Source organism: Hippocampus bargibanti, linkage group LG09 (assembly GCF_051943395.1).
Source record: "Hippocampus bargibanti isolate YZ-2025 linkage group LG09, ASM5194339v1, whole genome shotgun sequence".
In the NCBI taxonomy this organism is placed as follows: domain Eukaryota; kingdom Metazoa; phylum Chordata; class Actinopteri; order Syngnathiformes; family Syngnathidae; genus Hippocampus; species Hippocampus bargibanti.
In genome coordinates this window covers 16,695,161-16,715,000 of record NC_142742.1, presented here as the reverse complement: position 1 = coordinate 16,715,000, position 19,840 = coordinate 16,695,161, and the positions used below count along the sequence as shown (strand labels likewise).

The following is a 19,840-nucleotide window of genomic DNA, read 5'->3' as shown; positions in this document are numbered from 1 at the left end:
ACAGAAAGTCATTCATTCTTTAGCACTTTTTGTACTTTGTATCTTTGTTACATAAAGCAGTTTACAAACATATGAAGTCTAGAGTAGCTTATTCACCATTTGATTGGCAACAGTTAATGTGTTTGTTTAAAATGTCATGTCAGCATTCTTTCTATAGACTGTAGCATAGAAAAAAAGAATAAAAAAAAACGTTATTATCGTGTTACCTTTATTTATAAATGAAGTCCATGCGATATATATATATATATATATATATATAAACACTGTAGTACAACGTTTATAATGTAAAGTGACTCTACATTATATACACCAGCTAAACTGTAGAAATTTAGTTCATATATATATATATATATATACATATATATATACCAGCTATATATATATAAATATATATATCATATATATATATATATATATAGGCGGCCCGGTAGCCGAGTGGTTAGCACACCGGCTTCACAGTGCAGAGGTCGCCGGTTCGCGTCCCGGTCCGGCCTCCCTGTGTGGAGTTTGCATGTTCTCCCCGGACCCGCGTGGGTTTTCTCCGGGTCCTCTGGTTTCCTCCCACACTCCAAAAACATGCATGGCAGGCAGATTGACCACTCCAAATTGTCCCTAGGTGTGAGTGTGAGAATGACTGTTGTATGTCTTTGTGTGCCCTGCGATTGGCTGGGTGTCCCCCGCCTCGTGCCCGAAGACAGCTGAGAGGCTCCAGCAACCCCCGCGACCCTAATGAGGAATAAGCGGTAAGGAAAATGAGATGATATATATATATATATATAGTAAAGTCTCGTTATATCGTTATATTCTCAGGAGTCGGAAAAAATATCGATATAACCGGACTATCGATATATCCGATCCTGCGGCATGTAAATTTTCTCCTTGCGTTCATAGAAATAGTACCGTAATACGCAGTACTATCGATACAACCGATATCGATATTACGAGACTTTACTGTATAAATATCTGTATATATATATATATATATATATATATATATATATATATATATATATATAACCGGGTATCGTACTAAACGGTACTAATTATACATAAAAAGACTAGAAATGTGCAAGGGAAATGAAAATAGTATCGTAATAAGCGGTACTATCGATATAACCGATATCGATATAACGAGACTTTACTGTATATATATATATGTGTGTGTGTGTGTGTGTGTGTGTGTGTGTGTGTGTGTGTGTGTGTGTGTGTGTGTGTGTGTGTGCGGAAGGACAGACAGACAGACAGACAGACAGACAGACAGACAGACAGACAGACAGACAGACAGACAGACAGACAGACAGACAGACAGATAGATAGATAGATAGATAGATAGATAGATAGATAGATAGATAGATAGATAGATAGATAGATAGATAGAAATCAAACACATTGCTATGAGGATGTCAAGAGTTGCTACGTCACCCAAAGTAAGTTAACATGAAAGAAAATGGAACTTAGGACAACCGACATGACTTTTTTGTTTCCTAACTGACATCAGAAAAACGTTTTATCGCATCTAAAATACCCAAAACACGCAGCATGATATTTTGAGTCAAATGCAAAGCACCAATAAAAATGACTTAAAGTGTCTAAAAAGTACTTCAATTTGAAACCGGAAGTGGCCAGTTTCAGAAGGTCCCGCCCCCATGTTCGTGGTGTCACCCCAAAACGTCTTGCCTTGCTGAAGAATCAAAACAATGGCTTCAGATTCGGAGAATATGCTTTTTTGTTACTCATCCAGTTATGAATATGATTCAAATAGTTCTGAAGAGGAAAACATACATGTTTGCAATCGATTAAAGAATTTATTCTGTGCCATTTTGAGGCAATATTGGGGGCAAATGTCTCACCCAAAAAGAGGCACACAATGGCACAAAATGTTGTGAGGAATGAATCAGCCTGTTTCCCCAGGCTGATAAATTCCTTACATGGAGCTTGGACGCCCTCTTCTGGCGGCTTTTGGGTGCAACACGAGGTCTTCAGACCAAACAAGTACAGCAAAATACATTGATGTGATGGAAGAACTGCTACAATGTGTCTTTTTTCGGTCAGGGGCGTTCCTTTAGTGACGTCACATACGGACTCGTCACCAACTCAAAAACAAGACTTCCTGTATATTCAGCGCGAGTCTTAAAACGTAAAATACAGCTATATGCGAATCTTGTTAAAATATGCCCAGTAGAAGTCATTTGAAGCCATTTTACAAATTATGGACACAACTTGTCCAGAGACGTCTGTGTACTTTAAGGTGACAAACGCTTTATGTCAGTTTCATAACACGAATTTAGCCAGGCAAAACAGGATATCCCAAGGCAAAAGTCCTTCACCCCAATTCCAGATGCTAGAAGTGTAATGATATGAGCAAATCGTATTTGCATGTTCTACTAGTGATGCCTGGCTTTAGATCAAAGGAGTATGCGCGCTGCTGCAAGTCAGTCTGATGAGAGCCTACGAGAGCCACACATGTCAATTGCCTTCTCCCTCCAACCAACACAGCCGTCCTAATAAAGAACCTCAACTCTATCCAGAAGTTGCATCATTTACCGAACCCGCTTACACAAAGTAACACAAGAAGCAGGCGTATTGTTGTATATGGAAGCTGGTCACATTTTGATACTTTGAATTTTTGCAAGTAAATTAAGCACTTAACAGTCAGAATGGCTAAAAAAAAGCACACATACTAAGGGGAGCATTTTGAAGAGCTCGTCATCGAAGAGTTTGTCTCATGTTGTGTAAGCATGCATCTTTCTGGTTCTGGTTGGAATCCATTAAATAATTTATTCCGTGCCATTTAGAGGCAATGGGGGGGGGGTAGCACTAAAAAGAGGCAGAAAATGGCGACAAAGGAATTAATCAGCCTGTGAAAACGGGCTGATTAATTCATTGCACGGAGCTTTGTCGCCCTCTTTTGCCTCTTTCTGGTGCAACATGAAGTTTTCAGACCAAACAAGTCCATCAAAATGCATTGACGTGATGGAAGGACTGTACAATGTGTCCTTTTTTCGGTCAGGGGCGTTCCTTCAGTGACGTAGGGTGAGGACTCGTCACCAACTCAAAAACAAGACTTCCGGAATATTTAGCGCGAGTCTTAAAACGTAAAATATAACCATATGCAGTGGAATCTTTGTAAAATACGCTCAGTAGAAGTTATTTGAATCCATTTTATAAATTATGGACACAACTTGTCCAGAGACGTCGGTTGTCCTTTAAGTGTTTAAGTAAAAACAGGGAACAATGGTGTAATGCAATGTATCCCCTGTGTTATCATACAGGGAAAAATTATGTCAATAAAATACCAACCACTCAGATGGTGTCAACTAACATGTCAGGTAGTGCCACAGTCTCATTTTTGGAAGACCTTCTTTCCAAATTTGATCTCAGGGACTTCCACTTGCCAGCGAAAAAAAAAAAAAAACATTTCAGTTCAGTGGCATTAACCTGACTTTGAGAAGTCAGCAGAATATGCTGTCATTTGGTGAAACATGACCTTGGCGACTTTAAGCTGCAGGGACTTGGTACCGGAAGTCACGGGTGACTTCACACGAGACATTCGGACTACTCCCAAATACTCACCAGGCTGTGTTTCCGAGGGCAATGTCATCTAAGTGACAAAGCAGTTCCAAGGTTTGGGCGTTGTGGGCAGAGTCGTCAGGAGACTCGTGGCTTCCAGTTTCCCAATTGGTGGGCATCCGCCATACTGCTGCACATGACACCACTCGGCTGTCACTGGCTGGATAGGAATGACATATTTAATTGTTCACAGATTATACCGTCACTCATAAATTTAAACAGAGCCAGAAACATCCTGGATCGAGCACCAATGAGTCACAGGGCTGTTATTGCAAAAAAATACATGTGAAACTAAAAATGTTCTGGAAATTATATTTGTGGGGAGAAATTACCCTCCGGAGTGCCATCCCAAACAATGTAAAAAATTCCAGCGCATATTAGGAGCTTCTTATTTAAAAAAAAAAATTGTTTTGCCCTACACACTGTAATACCATCACAATTTTATTTTTTTGGGGCGGGATTCCGATTTGGAAGCTAGGCTGCACAAAGATCTGCCTCTTTAAGCCATTAGACATTGTTGAATGTTTTGTGAGTAAAATCCAAGTGCATCAACGAGACGTGAGATAAGAAGGAGAAGGGAGATGGCGGCATATCCAAGGTCGAATAGTCAAACTTACTTTTGTTGTAGCAGGTGGTAAGTACTTCTTTGTCTGCAGGACTGGCACCGATGTTCCATATCTCTCCAGGTTGGTGGAGAAGGACATTCTTATTAATGATGTTATTCTCATCATCAAAGTCAATGATGTGGATCTTGAAAGAAGGACACCAGAAGCAGAAAAGAAATGAACCTCATTTCCATTTAACTAATCTAAAAGCACATTGGATGTCATTAGGCTTGTAAATAAAGTTTTAAAAGTGCAATGTATTCATCAGTGATCATTTGAGTTCCAGTTGGACCGGAAAGAAGGCAATGTTACATAAAGAAATAAATATATTTTGTCCCACACCATATTGGCACAGTTACATACAACCCACGTTGCATGTACTTCAAATTCAACAAGACATACAGTGATACCTTGGCTTACAAACACTTTAGCTCACAAACTTTTCGCCTTCCGAACATTAAATTCGCAAGAATATAATCTTGGCATACAAACTAGTTTTCAGCTGACGAACCAAACAACACAGCGCCACACTGGCTGGTGGATTTCTGTGGATGAACACCAAATCACCAAATCTAATTTGTCATGTAAAATAATGACTAGAGCATGTTGACAAGTAACCATATTGCAGGATTCAATGAAAAAGGAAAATTGATTTTCTCTGCAAACACCCAGAAAAAGGGTCTCCTGTAGATAGTGGCATGCTTTTCTGTAAATGTAAATGCTACGGGTAATTTAAATAAAAATCTTTCTGTCTTTGATATTTTCTAAATATATCTATTGTTCAAATGATAGTACTTAACCCGTTGTGTTATAAATTCACACAAGTCACTCACACTGCGGGACATCTGTTGAGTGTTCACATAGGCTGCTCCTAATAGGACTCCCACTATTGTGTTCACATTTATACATTTTTATAATGTATTCTCACTTTAAGCTTGAGAGGATGTTTTAAAATAATACAAATTAAACTAAATTAAACTATGTAGTCAAATTCTGAACAGTAGATGGTTTCGGTTTCTCATCCATTTTGTTCCTTACGTTGGGTTGTCTATCAACCAAACTGGTGCAGTTTACCCAAGGTTGGCGCCAGCAGCACATCAGTCAGGTTTTCAATAATGCAGTTATATAGTTGAGGCCAAGAATATACTAGTACATCCCCACAGTTAAATCAGGCCAGTAAAGATTTATCGGCGATGCAGCCCTTCAACTATATTATTAATATTGGTGCATGTTAGAAGGCAGGTCCTTGACCCATTATATTACATAGGCCATGGCTGATGTTAAAAACAATGAACGGCTATCAAATCTCCAACAAGCTAAACTTTTATTTTATAACCTTTACATTTTACTGGGGGACTTTCATTACCGGTAGTGATCTATTCAACATGCCCGCACCCTCTCAGTCGAATTTAGTTCAGGGCCTACAATGCAGTAAAAAGTGAGGTTCTCTCGGGTTGATCAGACAACCACAGGCAGTATCCCTAATTGGAGATACTCTTACAATGTCTCAGAGCAGTGAAAAACAGGATGCCCTGGACAGTAACTCCCACTCATCTTGCCTGTTTGCCATTTACAGGCTTAACAACAGATAGAAGAAAGGGGCATTAAGAAGAGGAAGGGTACAAAGAGCATCATCGCGGCAGAGTCCCGCAGCCACCTCAAAGTCAGCAAGGCAGCTATTAACCTTGGGTTGGACTGAATCAAGCAGAAAATAAAAATTACGCAAAGTTATAATTTAATGGTGCTGGGAGAGCGGTGCAAATAAATTCAGACTGACGGAACGGGGTAATTGGAGGACCCAGTAATAGGGTCCTCCCAAATAAACCCAGGTGTGAGGGGAGAGAGAACCTCCAACAGTCCCTCCCCCTAGGTGATTTATGCCTCAGTCTTCCAGGCCTGGGGAGTGACTCATAACTTTGAACCACTTGGGCACGCGGCCCAGTGCTTTTAATTATGTGCTGGAAAGGAGGCAGTGAGAGGTAGAGAAAGGAGGAGGGAAGAGGAGGAAAGGGAGGGATAAAACCAAGCTGGCTTGTGGACCCCACTTCAGGAGCCTCTGTTCTAAAGCTCTTTAGCTGCACAAGATGACAGTAAGCGGTACGGAGGAGTGGAATGCGGGTGAGAGGTGCCAAGCTTGGGCACTTTATCTCATTAGCGGCCTTAAATGCCATGCCGACACACACTCCGATCTGTCATTCTAGCTATTGGTCTCCGAGGGATTTGAGAGGTGCTGTGTGAGTTAAGAGAGACATTTCCACCCTGCATTATGCCTAATGGGAGGTGGAGAGGCCAGAAAGCTTATGGATAGGGAAGGAGCTCTCCGGCCTGAAATGCCAATCGAAAAAACATTTTTCTTACTCTTAGTTCATACTTAGCGCAACTAAGCAGACTATTTCTGCGCAGTCAATCTGCAAAAAAAGTGGAGAATAGAACCATTTCCTCGAATCAAGTATACTTACTGCACAACCTATCCAGAAAGGCTTGTTGATATATCCTAATTGGGATCCTCGGCTGTTGTTCATTCTTAAATTGCGCTCATAATTCAAGACACACATTCTTAAACCATATTTGAAGATGCAAGGATGTGGTTAGGGTCTTATTTAATTTTGTTAAATATGTTATGTGTTTCAAGTGTTTTAAGCAATGCAGTAAAACCTCGACCTCATTCTCATTCAACTGCGTGTTGATCCATATTAAGGCAGGTCCCAACGTACTGGAAATGGGGAAATACTCTCTTCTGTAATCAAGTTTGAACACAACATTGACTGTGTCACTGTTTCAACGTAAAAATGGCAACAGTTGTTGGAGAACATGAGTTGTTGCTGGTCAGTTTGCTGTAGACTGCAGAGCTGGACTTGAAAAAAGCACGGCCCTCACCACATTAGCGAAAAGGTCAGACCTACAATAGGGTCCTCCGGCTCGAACCAAATCACAACTTGTGTTGATTTTTGCCTGTATGTGTGTGTTGTGCACCCCGTTGATGTCTCTCTCCCTCTCTCCCCCTCTCTATGAACAAACAAACACCCACGTATCTATGTAAATGATACTTTTCAGTCATAATGCCAAGCTAGACTAAGCATGCTGTGTTTAAATAAAGCATTCACACATTATCAAAATAATGGCATTGCATACATTAGTGATGACAAAGATATTTGCTTTCTAGTGGAAAGAGACATTAACGTCCCCAAGCATCAGAGTAACATTTGCAAGAGCAACCATTGCTGAGGTTTGCAGTGGATCCTGAAAGTGTAGATCGGTGTCTAAATCCACTCCTACCAACATGTCACGGACATTGTGATGTGCTTGGTGTGTGATGTTAGCAGAAGGGGGTGCCTGAGAGAGCGTAAATGTGTGTGTGTGTGTGTGTGTGTGTGTGTGTGTGTGTGTGTGTGTGTGTGTGTGTGTGTGTGTGTGTGTGTGTGTGTGTGTGTGTGTGTGTGCGTGTGTGTGCATGTGTATGTGCTTGTGTGTGCGCAAAGCTCTGAAGGAGCAATTGAGAGCAAAAAGTTGCATCATCAGTTGAGTTTAATGAGCAGAGGGAACAAGTACCATAAATGCAGCAATCTCTGCAGTGGGACCGCGGTCTATCTGGTGTTTATTTGGCAACCAGACTCCCACTATCATTCACCATGGACGATGGGCATTATACCCAGAGGACAGCCACTCAGGCCAACAACAACATCCCCACGCCCACTCCCACCACACACACCCATTCCCGTGTCCAAAAACTACAGTCAGGCAACTGCAAGAGATTTCCAAAGGCTGCATTTGTCTGTGATGAAGAATACTGCACAAGCTTGTCAGCAAATTTGCCTCCTACAACAAAAAGAGATTGAGAATTTTTTTGCGGGTGCTACCGTTTAACTAGCTGCCCTCTACATTGTTTGGGGAAAATAATTAAAGAACAAGTTGAAAAAAAATAAAACATCATTACCCTATTTTTTTAAATAAATAACCCGTTATAACATAGACACATCCGGATAAAAGCAATATATGCATACATTTGTTTTTATAGCTAAATTTGCAAATTGGAGATTTTAATCTGGTGCACTTCATAGTCCGAAAATTGCAAGACTTGTATGAAGCTCAAATTTTGTTTTCATGCGGTAAACATGCCTCTCGCTGCATGTCTGCTCTTCGATCATCTTCCTCAAACAAAATAAAAACTCATTGCCCTTTTTTCCCTGAAATGTTTCAGGAGAATAAGTGTCAAGAATATGTATATTCAGCTATTGACAATGTGTGAGAAGAAATTACGCAGATCATGCGAATTGTCATAGTTACTGACATGAATCAGTTTTGATTGTTTCTGAACTTGGAATTTGGTGCCAGACCATTTTCACATTCAAGCCTGCCAGGCTCATTTTTCTCTAAGCAGACATTTCTCACACTCACCATCATCTCTCTCTGTTTCACAGAGAGCTAATTATTTCTCCCCCCGTTTAGCACCAACTGTTTCTCTCATCTGTCTCTGTAATGACCAATGCAAGATGTGCATGCACGCCCACATGCACACAGATATTTCTTTATTCTCATTCACACAAATCAACACACAGTAAACACAATAGAACACATGAACATTAAAAGAATAAGACTTGAAACCATCATTTCAAACAGCAAAAAAAAAAAAAAAAAAAAAAATATATATATATATATATATATATATATATATATATATATATATATATATATATATATATATATATATATATATATATATACATAGACCTTGGCTTACGAACTTAATTGGTTCCGAGACAGAGTGTGTAAGGTGAAAAGTGTGTATCCCAAAAAATGTTTTTCCCATAAGAAACCATTACAATAAGAATAATTCGTTCCCAGGTCTCCATAAAAAAAGAATTTCAATCTCCGTAATCACCAGCGCCCCCTGTCATGCGGCAGGAGAACTGTTGCCTCACCTATGCACACAGTTTTGATAAAAATAAAATAAAATAAACACTGTTGTACAGTGTTTATAATGTACAGTGACTGTATATTATATACACCAGCTAAAGTGTAGAAATTTAGTTCATATACTAAAAGTGTTTGAACACTTTAATCACGATATGCAGAGGGACAGCAATGTGGTCTCACTGCAGAGCAAGCCAGCACAGTTAGCATAGTTATTGCGCAATCCATGGTGAGGCTTGCCTCACCGCTCGTTTCCACATAGTATTTGAGCGGTAAATGTGAAAATTCAGCGATTTTGAAAAAAAAAAAAAATCCAAAAATGGTGAAGTTAAACGGAAAAGAACGTTACAGTACAAATCACTATATAAATATAACTGTTTCATTTATTTTGTCATTTGATATTTCCATGGTGACAGGTGAGGCACAGCCTCACCTGTCATCATGTCACCATTGCCACCATCCTTCGCCTAAAAGCTTTACAGTGTTGTGCAAACTTTACACAAAGGCGTTATTTAGTCGATGCTTTCACGTGACTAATGACGGCGAAATTGTAACGTGCGAGTTGACAGCTGGGGCGGCGCCGCCGCTCGCGACCTCCGCCAGTCGAAGAAGACACTTCAATTTCATTTCATTTCAACAAGTTGCTGAAGCAATGGTGGAAATGAAGAATGTTACTCTCAGGGAAGCGACACACAGCGTGAGAGATGTGTCAGCCTGAGATTCACATGACAGCCGCGGTGTGCACATGTGACGCCACAAACGCACACCTCGTTCGTGTTTCTCAATGATCTCCTTCTCCTCGACAGTGATTTTATTTTTTGTGTCTTCTCCGGCTGAACACGAGCCGGTGGTGTTTTTTTCAGTCCCATAATAGTAAAAGTATCTGCAAAAAGCTCCTCGGAGGCGATAGACGTGTGAATTCAGAGAGGGGGCGTGGAAAGTAGCGCCGGCTGGAGCGCTGTTCGGTCGTGTGCTTCCGCCGAAGATCCGAAGATCACTCCGCCAGATCCGAAGAGCACTCCGCCAGCCGTGGTGGGTGGGTATCGTGAAAAATAGTGCATATTTCAAGGTTGAATTTTCATAAATTTGACGTTCGTAAGACGAAGCGTTTGTAAGATAAGGTGTTCGTAAGCTGAGGTCTCACTGTATATATAAATCCTCGGCTCACCCCCCAAGGGTGGTGTCTGTCTCCCATTTTAGCTCAGGTCCTCTACCATAGGCCAAGAAACTTGAGGGTTCTGCGCAGTATCTGTGCTGTTCCCAACACTGCGCTTTTCTGGACCGAGATATCCGATGTTGGTCCCGGGATCTGTTGCAACCACTCGTCGAGTTTGGGGGGCACTGCCCCGAGTGGTCCGACCACCACAGCCACGACTGTCACCTTTACCTTCCAGGCTCTCTCCAGTTCCTCTCTGAGCCCTTGGTATTTCTCGATTTTCTCAAGTTCCTTCTTTCTGATGTTCCCATCACTCGGGACCACTTCATCCACGACAACGGCTTTCCTTTGCCCTTTATCCATGACCACGATATCTGGTTGGTTGGCCATTACCATCTTGTCAGTCTGTATCTGGAATTCCCACAGGATCTTTGCTCGGTTATTCTCTACTACCTTGGGAGGTGTTTCCAATTTTGACCTTGGGGTTTCCAGTACTCCGCACAGATGTTTCGGTAGGGCGCTCCATGTAGGCTTTCCCTGCCAGCATCTTACACCCTGCAGTTATGTGTTGGATTGTCTCAGGTGCCTCTTTGCACAACCCACACCTTGGGTCTTGCCTGGTGTGGTATATCCCTGTCTCTATGGCTCTGGTGTTCATGGCCTGCTCTTGAGCAGCCAGGATGAGTGCATCTGTGCTGTCCTTTAGGCCAGCCTTCTCCAGCCACTGATAGGACTTCTTGAGACAGCCACTGCAGTTATGGTTCTGTGGTACATCCCGCGTAGGGGCTTTACATCCCGTGTCGGGGCTTTTCCTCCCGTGATTGTCCCCCTTCCAGCACCTCATCCAATGGTCCCCATTGTCTGAGACATTCTCTGAGTACATCATCCGTTGGAGCCTTCTCTTTGATGTATTCATTGAGTTTGGATGTTTCATCCTGGGCAGTGGTTCTCACACTCACTAGTCCCCGGCCTCCTTCCTTACGGCTTGTGTACAGTCTCAGGGTGCTGGACTTGGGATGGAACCCTCCATGCATGGTGAGGAGTTTTCGTGTCTTAACATCCGTGGTCTGAATCTCTTCCTTTGGCCACCTTATTATTCCTGCAGTGTATCTGATCACTGGCAGGGCATAGCTGTTTATTGCCCGGATCTTGTTCTTGCCATTGAGCTGGCTTCTTAGGACTTGCCTCACCCGCTGGAGGTGTTTGGTCGTAGCCGCTTTCCTTGTTGCTAGTTCGAGATTGCCATTGGCCTGTGGTATACCGAAGTACTTGGAGCTGTTTTCAATATCTGCTCTTGTTCCTTCAGGGAGTGAGACCCCTTCAGTGTGGACTACCTTGCCCCTCTTAGTCACCATCCGACTACATTTCTCCAGCCCGAATGACATCCCGATGTTACTGCTGTATATCCTGGTTGTGTGGATCAGGGAGTCTATGTCCCTTCGCTCTTAGCATACAGCCTTATGTCATCCATGTAGAGGAGGTGACTGATTGTAGCTCCATTTCTGAGGCGGTATCCGTAGCCTGTCTTGGCAATTATTTGGCTGAGGAGGTTCAGTCCTATGCAGAACAGCAGTGTAGAGAGTGCATTACCTTGGTATTTGACACATTTGATGGACACTTGCGTTAGTGGCTTGCCGTTGATTCAAGTGTAGTTTTCCACGTCCTCATCGAGTTTGCAACGAAGGCTCTCAGGGTCCTGTTGACCTTATACAACTCCAAGCATTGAGTGATCCATGTGTGTGGCTTCGAGTCATATGCTTTCTTGTAATCAATCCAGGCTGTGCACAGTTTGGTATGTCGGGACCTGACCTCTTGTGCGACTGTTCTGTCAACCAGCAGCTGATGTTTGGCACCTCTAGTATCTCTACCAATGCCTTTCTGTGCTTTGCTCATGTATTGATCCATGTGTCCACTTAACTTAACACTGTGAGAGTGACTGTTGTATGTCTTTGTGTGCCCTGCGATTGGCTGGCAACCAATTCAGGGTGTCACCCGCCTCCTGCCCGAAGACAGCTGAGATAGGCTCCAGCAACCCCCGCGACCCTAATGAGGAATAAGCGGTACGGGAAATGAGATGATATAGATATATATATATATATATATATATATATATATATATATATATATATATATATATATATATATATATATATATATATATATATATATATATATATATATGTGTGTGTGGCTTAAAGGACAGCACAGAGGAACTCATCCTGGCTGCTCAAGAGCAGGCCCTGAACACCAGAGCCATAGAGGCACGGCTATACCACACCTGAGCCAATCCAACACATAACTGCAGGGTGTAAGATGCTGGCAGGGAAAGCCTACATGGAACGCCATAACCAGGTGGCTGGCATAGTCTACCGAAACATCTGTGCAAAGTATGGACTGGAAACCCCAAGGTCAAAATGAAAAACACCTCCCAAGGTAGTAGAGAATGACCGAGCAAAGATCCTGTGGGACTTCCAGATACAGACTGACAAGATGGTAATGGGCAACCAACCAGATATCGTGGTCCTAGATCAGGCATGGGCAAACTACGGCTCGCGGGCCACATACGGCCCGTTAGGCTTTTTAATCCGGCCCGCCGAACCTGCCCAAATTATAGTAAAAACAGTGTCTGAAACTCATGACAAAAAGTTAGCGGACAACAGGGCAGATAACTGAAAAGTTGCCTGCCCCATCTTCTTGAAGGACAATGAGAGAACTAATCACATTAAAAAACATTGTCACAGTATAAAGTTTTTTTTTTTAAATCAAGAGTGTACCTATTACAAATGCTACCTTGCTTAATTTACGGTAAATGTGCATGGCCAGATTTTTCTGCAGTAGTCGATTGTCGTTGTGGTGCACAATGCAACGTTTGCATTGCTTCCTACGAGCCACTAAGCCCCTTTCGTAAGTCTCACGTACACTTTACAGTCACGGTTTAATGTAAATTTACGTTTTGTAGCGTCACATATGTTGTTAGCTTCTTTTGAATCTTTCTTCTGGGCTGAGGTTCTGTGCATCTATTTTGGAAAATGATATGCAATTGCACGACTTTATAACGCTTGCGAAAGTCCGGAAGAAAGCAGCAGGCTTCTGATTGGCTCCCGTGCCGAGTATGCAAATGTAACTGCAGGTTGCCTATGTCTGTGTGCTCGGCGACGGTACACGTGTATTGTTTAGCGTGAAGGCGAGAGCGTCAGTGAGGAGTTTGTTGTCAGGACAAACCATCTATGATTTGGCGGACTTTAACACAAGTAGGTATTATTGAGCTTGAATATTTCGTTGTGGAATAATATCTTTTGAATGTTGAAAGTGATTCCATTTTTCAATAAATATTGATTTCTTTAACTTTGCCCCTTCAATGAAAACCTATTAAAAACAGACGCAATCTTGATGAATCACAGTGCATATGCTATTTTAATCTATTTCCATTTCCTCCTCCAGGTATCAGCGAAATAGTATGTAAACGCCATATTCCTTGAGACAAATTTATTAACTGATCAGGGATATTTTTCACATTTGAAAGACAGTTAATAAATTGGGTTGTAGTGTTCTTACTGTGCTAAGAGGTTTGTACACACTACATTTAAAGGACAACCGGCACCATTTTTTTTGTTTCCTACTGACATCAGAAAAACATTTAATAACAACTAAAATACCCAAAACACGCAGGCTGATATTTTTAGTCAAATGAAAGACACCAATAAAAATGACTTCAAAATGAATCCGGAAATGGCCAGTTTCAGAAGGTCCCACCCCCTTGTTCGTGACGTCACGCCAAGATATCTTGCCTTGCTCGAGAATCAAAACAATGGCTTCAGATTCGGAGAAGATGCTTTCTTGTTACTCATCCAGTTAGGAATATGATTCAAATAGTTCTGAAGAGGAAAGCTTAACTGTTTGCAATTGATTCAAGGAGTCCTCCCATATCAATTCGAGCCGCCAATGACAGCAATGTAGCACCCAGAAAATGCAGAAGATTGTGCCCAGGCTCCGTTGGAAATGGGCTGATTTGTCAGCTGGGAATTTGTGTCAGCGAATATCAAATAGTTGTCTTGGTGCAACACACAACGATTCACCATTGTGTTATTTATGTGTTTTCCTTCTAATTTCGCTATCAACACGGATCAACACGAAGTTTTCAGACTAAACAAAGTACCCAAAATGCATTGTGTGTCGCTTTCTCGGTCAGGGGCGGTCCAAACGTGACGTCACATGGGGATCGTCATCAACTCGAAAACAAGACTTTGTGAATATTCAGCGCAAGTCTTAGAATGTGAACTATAGCTATATGCTGTGGAATCTTTGTAAAATACGCTCAGTCAAAGTCATTTGAAGTGATTTTATAAATTATGGACATAACTTGTCCGGAGGCGTCGGTTGTCCTTTAATGCTTTAGGTTTAGTATTTCCAGCCCAAACACTCCCTCCAAATGCTCCTGGCCCGGCCCCTCTGTCACGTTTTAGAACCCAATGCGGCCCGCGAGTCAAAAAGTTTGCCCACCCCTGTCCTAGATAAAGGGCAAAGGAAAGCCGTTGTTGTGAATGTAGCGGTCCCGAGTGATGGAAACATCAGAAAGAAGGAACATGAGAAAATCGAGAAATACCAAGGCCTCAGAGAGGAGCTGGAGAGAGCCTGGAAGGTAAAAGTGACAGTTGTGCCTGTGGTGGTCGGAGCACCCGGGGCAGTGACCCCCCCAAACTCGATGAGTGGTTGCAACAGATCCCGGGAACAAATTCGGATATCTCGGTCCAGAAATGCGCAGTGCTGGGAACAGCACAGATACTGCGCAGAACCCTCAAGCTTCCTGGCCTCTGGTAGAGGACCTGAGGTAAAATGGGGGACAGACACCACCCATGGAGGGTGAGACGAGGATTTTTTATATATATATATATATATATATATATATATATATATATATATATATATATATATATATATATATATATATATATATATATATATATATATTATATATATGCAGGAGGCGAACACACCTTCACTAAGACGGGGAGACAGCGCCAGACGACATTCGTCACTATCTGCCAGTGGATCGTAAATATCTGGGCGGATAGGAAGGCAGGAATTGTCACTGAACTGCCAGACAACAACAGCGACGCTGACTCCATGAATTTATGGCTGATGGACTAGTTTTTGGCGGATGAACCAAACCACATGGTTGAGCAGCGCCCCGGTGGCTGGCAGACTAGTTTTCGGCGGACGAAACCAAACTACGATATCCCAGTTTGTCACCCACTTTCTTTGAGTGTGGATGTGGTTTGTGTTTGAACGACATTTTAGACCATTTCGAGTATACTTTTGCTATTATGGGACCGAAAAAGACCCCACCACAGGCTACTGTTAAGCCTAAGAAGACATTAAAGAAAATTACGGTCGAGCAAAAGAAGGAGATCATTGAAAAACACGAATGACGTGTGCGTTTGTGTCACATAATAATAATAATAATAATAATAATAATAATAATCATCATCATCATCATCATTATCATCATCATCATCATCATAATACATTTAATTTCTAAGCGCCTTTCAAAACTCACAAGGACCCTTTACAGTCACAGGATAAGAACTTTCTTTGTGCGGGCGGGTGAGCAGCGGCAGCCATTCGCACCAGCGTTCACTCTACCATGAAGTAACACAGCAGCAAGGTTATGAAAGAAAGAGGAAAGGAAAGAAAGAAGTAGAAAAACAATAGAAGAGGTTGAAAGCGTCTGTTGATTTGGATTAACGAAAAGCAACTCGCAGGTGACAGTGTGAGTGAGGGTATTATCACCGAGAAAGCCCAGCAACTTTACTCGGATAGCATCAAGAGGCAACCTGGAAGTTTGTCATCCATTCCATCAAGCCATCAATTATCATCACAAAGATAAATAAAACGACTTTATTATACAGTACGGTGTATGTCTTTAATTACAATACAATAGCACATTTATAATACATAAAATACGGTATATTGTGTGTACTTTTAAGGCTTATTTAGTAGAACATTATGTTTTATGGGGACCAGGGAATGGATTATTCTAATTTTAATGGTTTCTTATGGGAAATAAATGTTCGGAAGACGAACTTTTCGCCTCACACACACTTTCTGGGAACCAATTATGTTCGGGAGCTGAGGTGTCACCGTAGTTAAGATTGATTGGCGATCTGTGTTTTATGGGTTGTGTTGCTTTATTTTGTTATTATGTTATTATGACTTCAAGTTGGTGCAGTGAGAGTACCATTACAACAGCTCCTAAAGTTTTTGTTCTTGTATTTTATTTCTCTCATAATGTTGATGTTGTGAAGTGCAAATTTCTCTACTGTGAGACTATTAAAGATTAATCTAATCTAACGTGCAAAATACACACATATACGAAAGGGAATGTTTAATTCTACAACACAATTGCATGTGATGATTTGTACGCACAATTTTCCATTTTAAATAATTGTGTGACTTGACCACGTCTCACCTGGTTGTCAAATTTCAGAGACTGCGTACCCACGAGGAAACGAATAGCATCAGTTTCAGCTGTCTGTGCAGTCAGTGATCGTGCCTGCAAAACATTCACAAATGTTACCTGCTGCAAAATTACGGCTTTGATACATGAAAGCAAACCAAATATATTGCAAAAATATATACATATATTCATCTACCGCAAATAAGTGTATGGGGAAAATGGAACATAAAACATTTAAACGATGTTTTTAGCAAGATAAATACAACTGTAACATAACTCTACTTCACTGCATACCTGGAATTCAAGACCATAAATAACGGGTGCGTCGTCTTCCATTTTCAGGGTACTTCTGAAGTGGGTAGGCTTAGATTTTGCTAAACGCGATTGAGTAAATAAGGTTGTTTTCAATGTTCTCCACTTCCGCGTTTGCAAAGTGAAAAAAACGTCAAAATACATCTCTAGCGGAAAGAAAAACGTAACAACGTTCATTTCACGCTGAATACGTTTGAGAAAGTGCGTAAATCTATATAGAATACTACGTACGTTTTTTTTTTTCGACATAAAATTTGGCAAATTTGACCTGCCGTAGAACGACTGTTGGGTACCTAACGCCGCGCGTGCGCATTCATGTTACATGTTTGATCCGTGCGAGGTAAGAATTTGTACATCTCTTGTCTTTATGCTGTCCTATTTTGGGTCCTGTTATAAGAGTTGTTAGAATTCTGCATGAATCATTTGAGACTGTTATATGTGTGACGGGTGTCACAATCGCTTGCGACTATTCCCGAAGCATTTATTGGAACAGCTGCCTCTCATACCGGTGTAGGAAGCGTTAGCGAAATGGCTAAATGACATCCGTGCATGAGTGACTGCGTGGTTGCCCTCACGTTTCTTGAACAAAATCTCTTGCTAAATTTTAGTTACAGTATTTTATTCAAAAGATAGTTATGTAATTTGCTGTCTATGCGAACCATGTGGAATTTTTAATGTACGTTCTACAGTTTGTTGTTATTGTTATTATTTATTCCGAATGTGTTATTCGCCCATTGATTTTAATTACTTACATATTTCCCTCACTATGGTTTAAGATTTGATAAGCAGTAAATGGAGAGTGAGGAGCCTCCTTCCCAGCGGCCAGTCACTCTGGACATCACAGTTGAGGATGTCACTCAGGAGACACCATGCCCAGACCCTCCAGCGTCAACGCTCAGTCTTCAGACCACTACCAGAAATTATATTCTGCCACAAGAAGAAAGCATCGACCTTGGGGAAAGTTATGTGACACCCCAAGGAAACGGCAGTGCTTCACCATCAGAAAGCCTGATGGACAAGCTCAATGACCAAATGATGGAAAGTGTCATTATCTCTGATTCACCAAATAACAGTGAGGAGGAGAATGATGCTCCAATCAATTCATTCCTCGATAGTGGCGTTGATGAGGCAAATGAAATACACTCATCATGTGATATTGCGGAAAAAACTGAGTGCATACATATTGTGACTGAGAGTGAATTTGCTAATGTGCCACAGAAAGAATATTCAGAGCAGAAAGTGGAGACAATGCAATGCACAAATGCAAGAGAGGATGCCCACTCATCCCCTGCCGACACAAATAGTTCATCTTGTCTTAAAAGTGAGGAACCAGTGTTGGATAAAGGGACAAATCTCAAAGATGAACCTGTGCCAGTGTGCACTATATTCAGCCAGAGCAAACAGCCAAATTCACTGATACCTGACGGCTTCCAGCCCACCCTCATCAAGTCCCCCAGTTTTAGTATGGGAGCTACCGGGGAATGTGATGAAGCAGTAACTCCCAGCAAGTCGACCATTCCACTTGTATGCCAGCCCAGCCCAAGCCTCAGCAAATTCTTCACTGACAACGGACAAGCCAATCCAGCCTCTGACTTTTTTGATTCCTTTATGGCCCCCTCTTCCTTCATCTCAGTGTCCAACCCAAATGCAGAGATCCTGTCAAACCCAGCTGCAACACCAATGGACACAAACTTCCAGCATCTGTCTTCTACCACCCCTGGCATCCCCACTCCTCATTCAGGACATAGTTCTGCCACGGCCGAGTCCACAGTCAAGCCTCAGCCTCATCCATCCCAAATATTACCATCACCAACACAATCCCCTGCCTCTACTCCAGTGACTCAGCCCCAGCCTTTCAACCAACTCCAGGAGGTGTTCTCAGGAAGTGATGACGCATTTGCAACGGCGCTGAGTCTGAGTGAGGTGGATAGACGCCATGATGCGTGGTTGCCTTCTGAGGATACAAGGAAGTCATTGCTCTCTACAGCCACACAACAGTATAGCTCATCATATACAGAGAGTAACAGACTCACCATGCCTGGTCTCAAGTTTGACAACCTTCAGGTAAGACAAATAATTGACAAGAAAGTAAAAAAAAACAACAACTCCTTCCTACCACATGGGATGCAGCCCTACCACCAAGTTCGTTGTACAAGGCAAATTATCAAATATAGGCATGCAATGACTGATTCTTGAAATTGTCGATTAGTGATCTTTTTTTTTTCATGAAGAAATGAATTGTACAAAAGAAAAACAATCAGTTAGTCAAAAAATTGATATTATTACAAATCGATATGGTAGAGAAGAGCATCAATAGCATGGTTTGTGAAGAACTCTTGAATAATTTGACTCAAAATAATTATTTTGTTAATGAAATATTGACATCAAAAACCTTCAAAATAGGCCATGGACATTGAAATACAGTACATGCTATACAATACATGTGAATATGCCTTATTTACCCAGATATAAATGGATTATGTTTCCTCTTTTACTGTAGCAACAGCATTTAGAGAGTGGGCTTTTTTTTCACCTGTTAGGCTCAGTTTTGCAATAAATATGTTGGTAGTGACAAACAACTTGAAGAAAGAGCATGTTTGCCTCTTCTTTGCAGGAGTCTTAATTCTTGGGGGAGAACAGTTTTAGAATGAAATTTGATAATTTACCTTGCAATCCTATCTAATTTCCATGTGCTAGTATTTTCACTCGAGACATGCATTTATTGATCGACTAATTTGCTGTTCATAGATAGTAAGACTACACTTTAGCACAGTTCCAGACAAACGTGTGTGTGTGTGTGTGTGTGTGTGTGTGTGTGTGTGTGTGTGT

At 41.6% G+C, this 19,840-nt stretch overlaps 2 protein-coding genes across 3 annotated transcripts in view; one reads left to right on the top strand and one right to left on the bottom strand.

Moving 5' to 3' along the window:
- Positions 1 to 17,140, bottom strand: part of eipr1 (EARP complex and GARP complex interacting protein 1) — a 55,696-nt gene extending 38,556 nt beyond the window's left edge. For both annotated transcript variants that reach the window (XM_089005064.1, XM_089005063.1), the window contains exons 1-4: positions 16,994 to 17,140; positions 16,712 to 16,795; positions 4,188 to 4,320; positions 3,574 to 3,730 (exon numbers count right to left, since the gene is read on the bottom strand). In XM_089005064.1, the coding sequence (XP_088861190.1) occupies positions 3,574 to 3,730; positions 4,188 to 4,320; positions 16,712 to 16,795; positions 16,994 to 17,035 (416 nt within the window). In that variant the 5' untranslated portion in view covers positions 17,036 to 17,140. The remainder of the gene's footprint in view (positions 1 to 3,573; positions 3,731 to 4,187; positions 4,321 to 16,711; positions 16,796 to 16,993) is intronic.
- Positions 17,141 to 17,316: 176 nt separating this feature from the next.
- trappc12 (trafficking protein particle complex subunit 12) overlaps positions 17,317 to 19,840 on the top strand; it is a 24,997-nt gene continuing 22,473 nt past the window's right edge. Inside the window, exons 1-2 of the mRNA XM_089003981.1 lie at positions 17,317 to 17,351; positions 17,788 to 19,075. Of these exons, the coding sequence (XP_088860107.1) occupies positions 17,804 to 19,075 (1,272 nt within the window). The 5' untranslated portion in view covers positions 17,317 to 17,351; positions 17,788 to 17,803. The remainder of the gene's footprint in view (positions 17,352 to 17,787; positions 19,076 to 19,840) is intronic.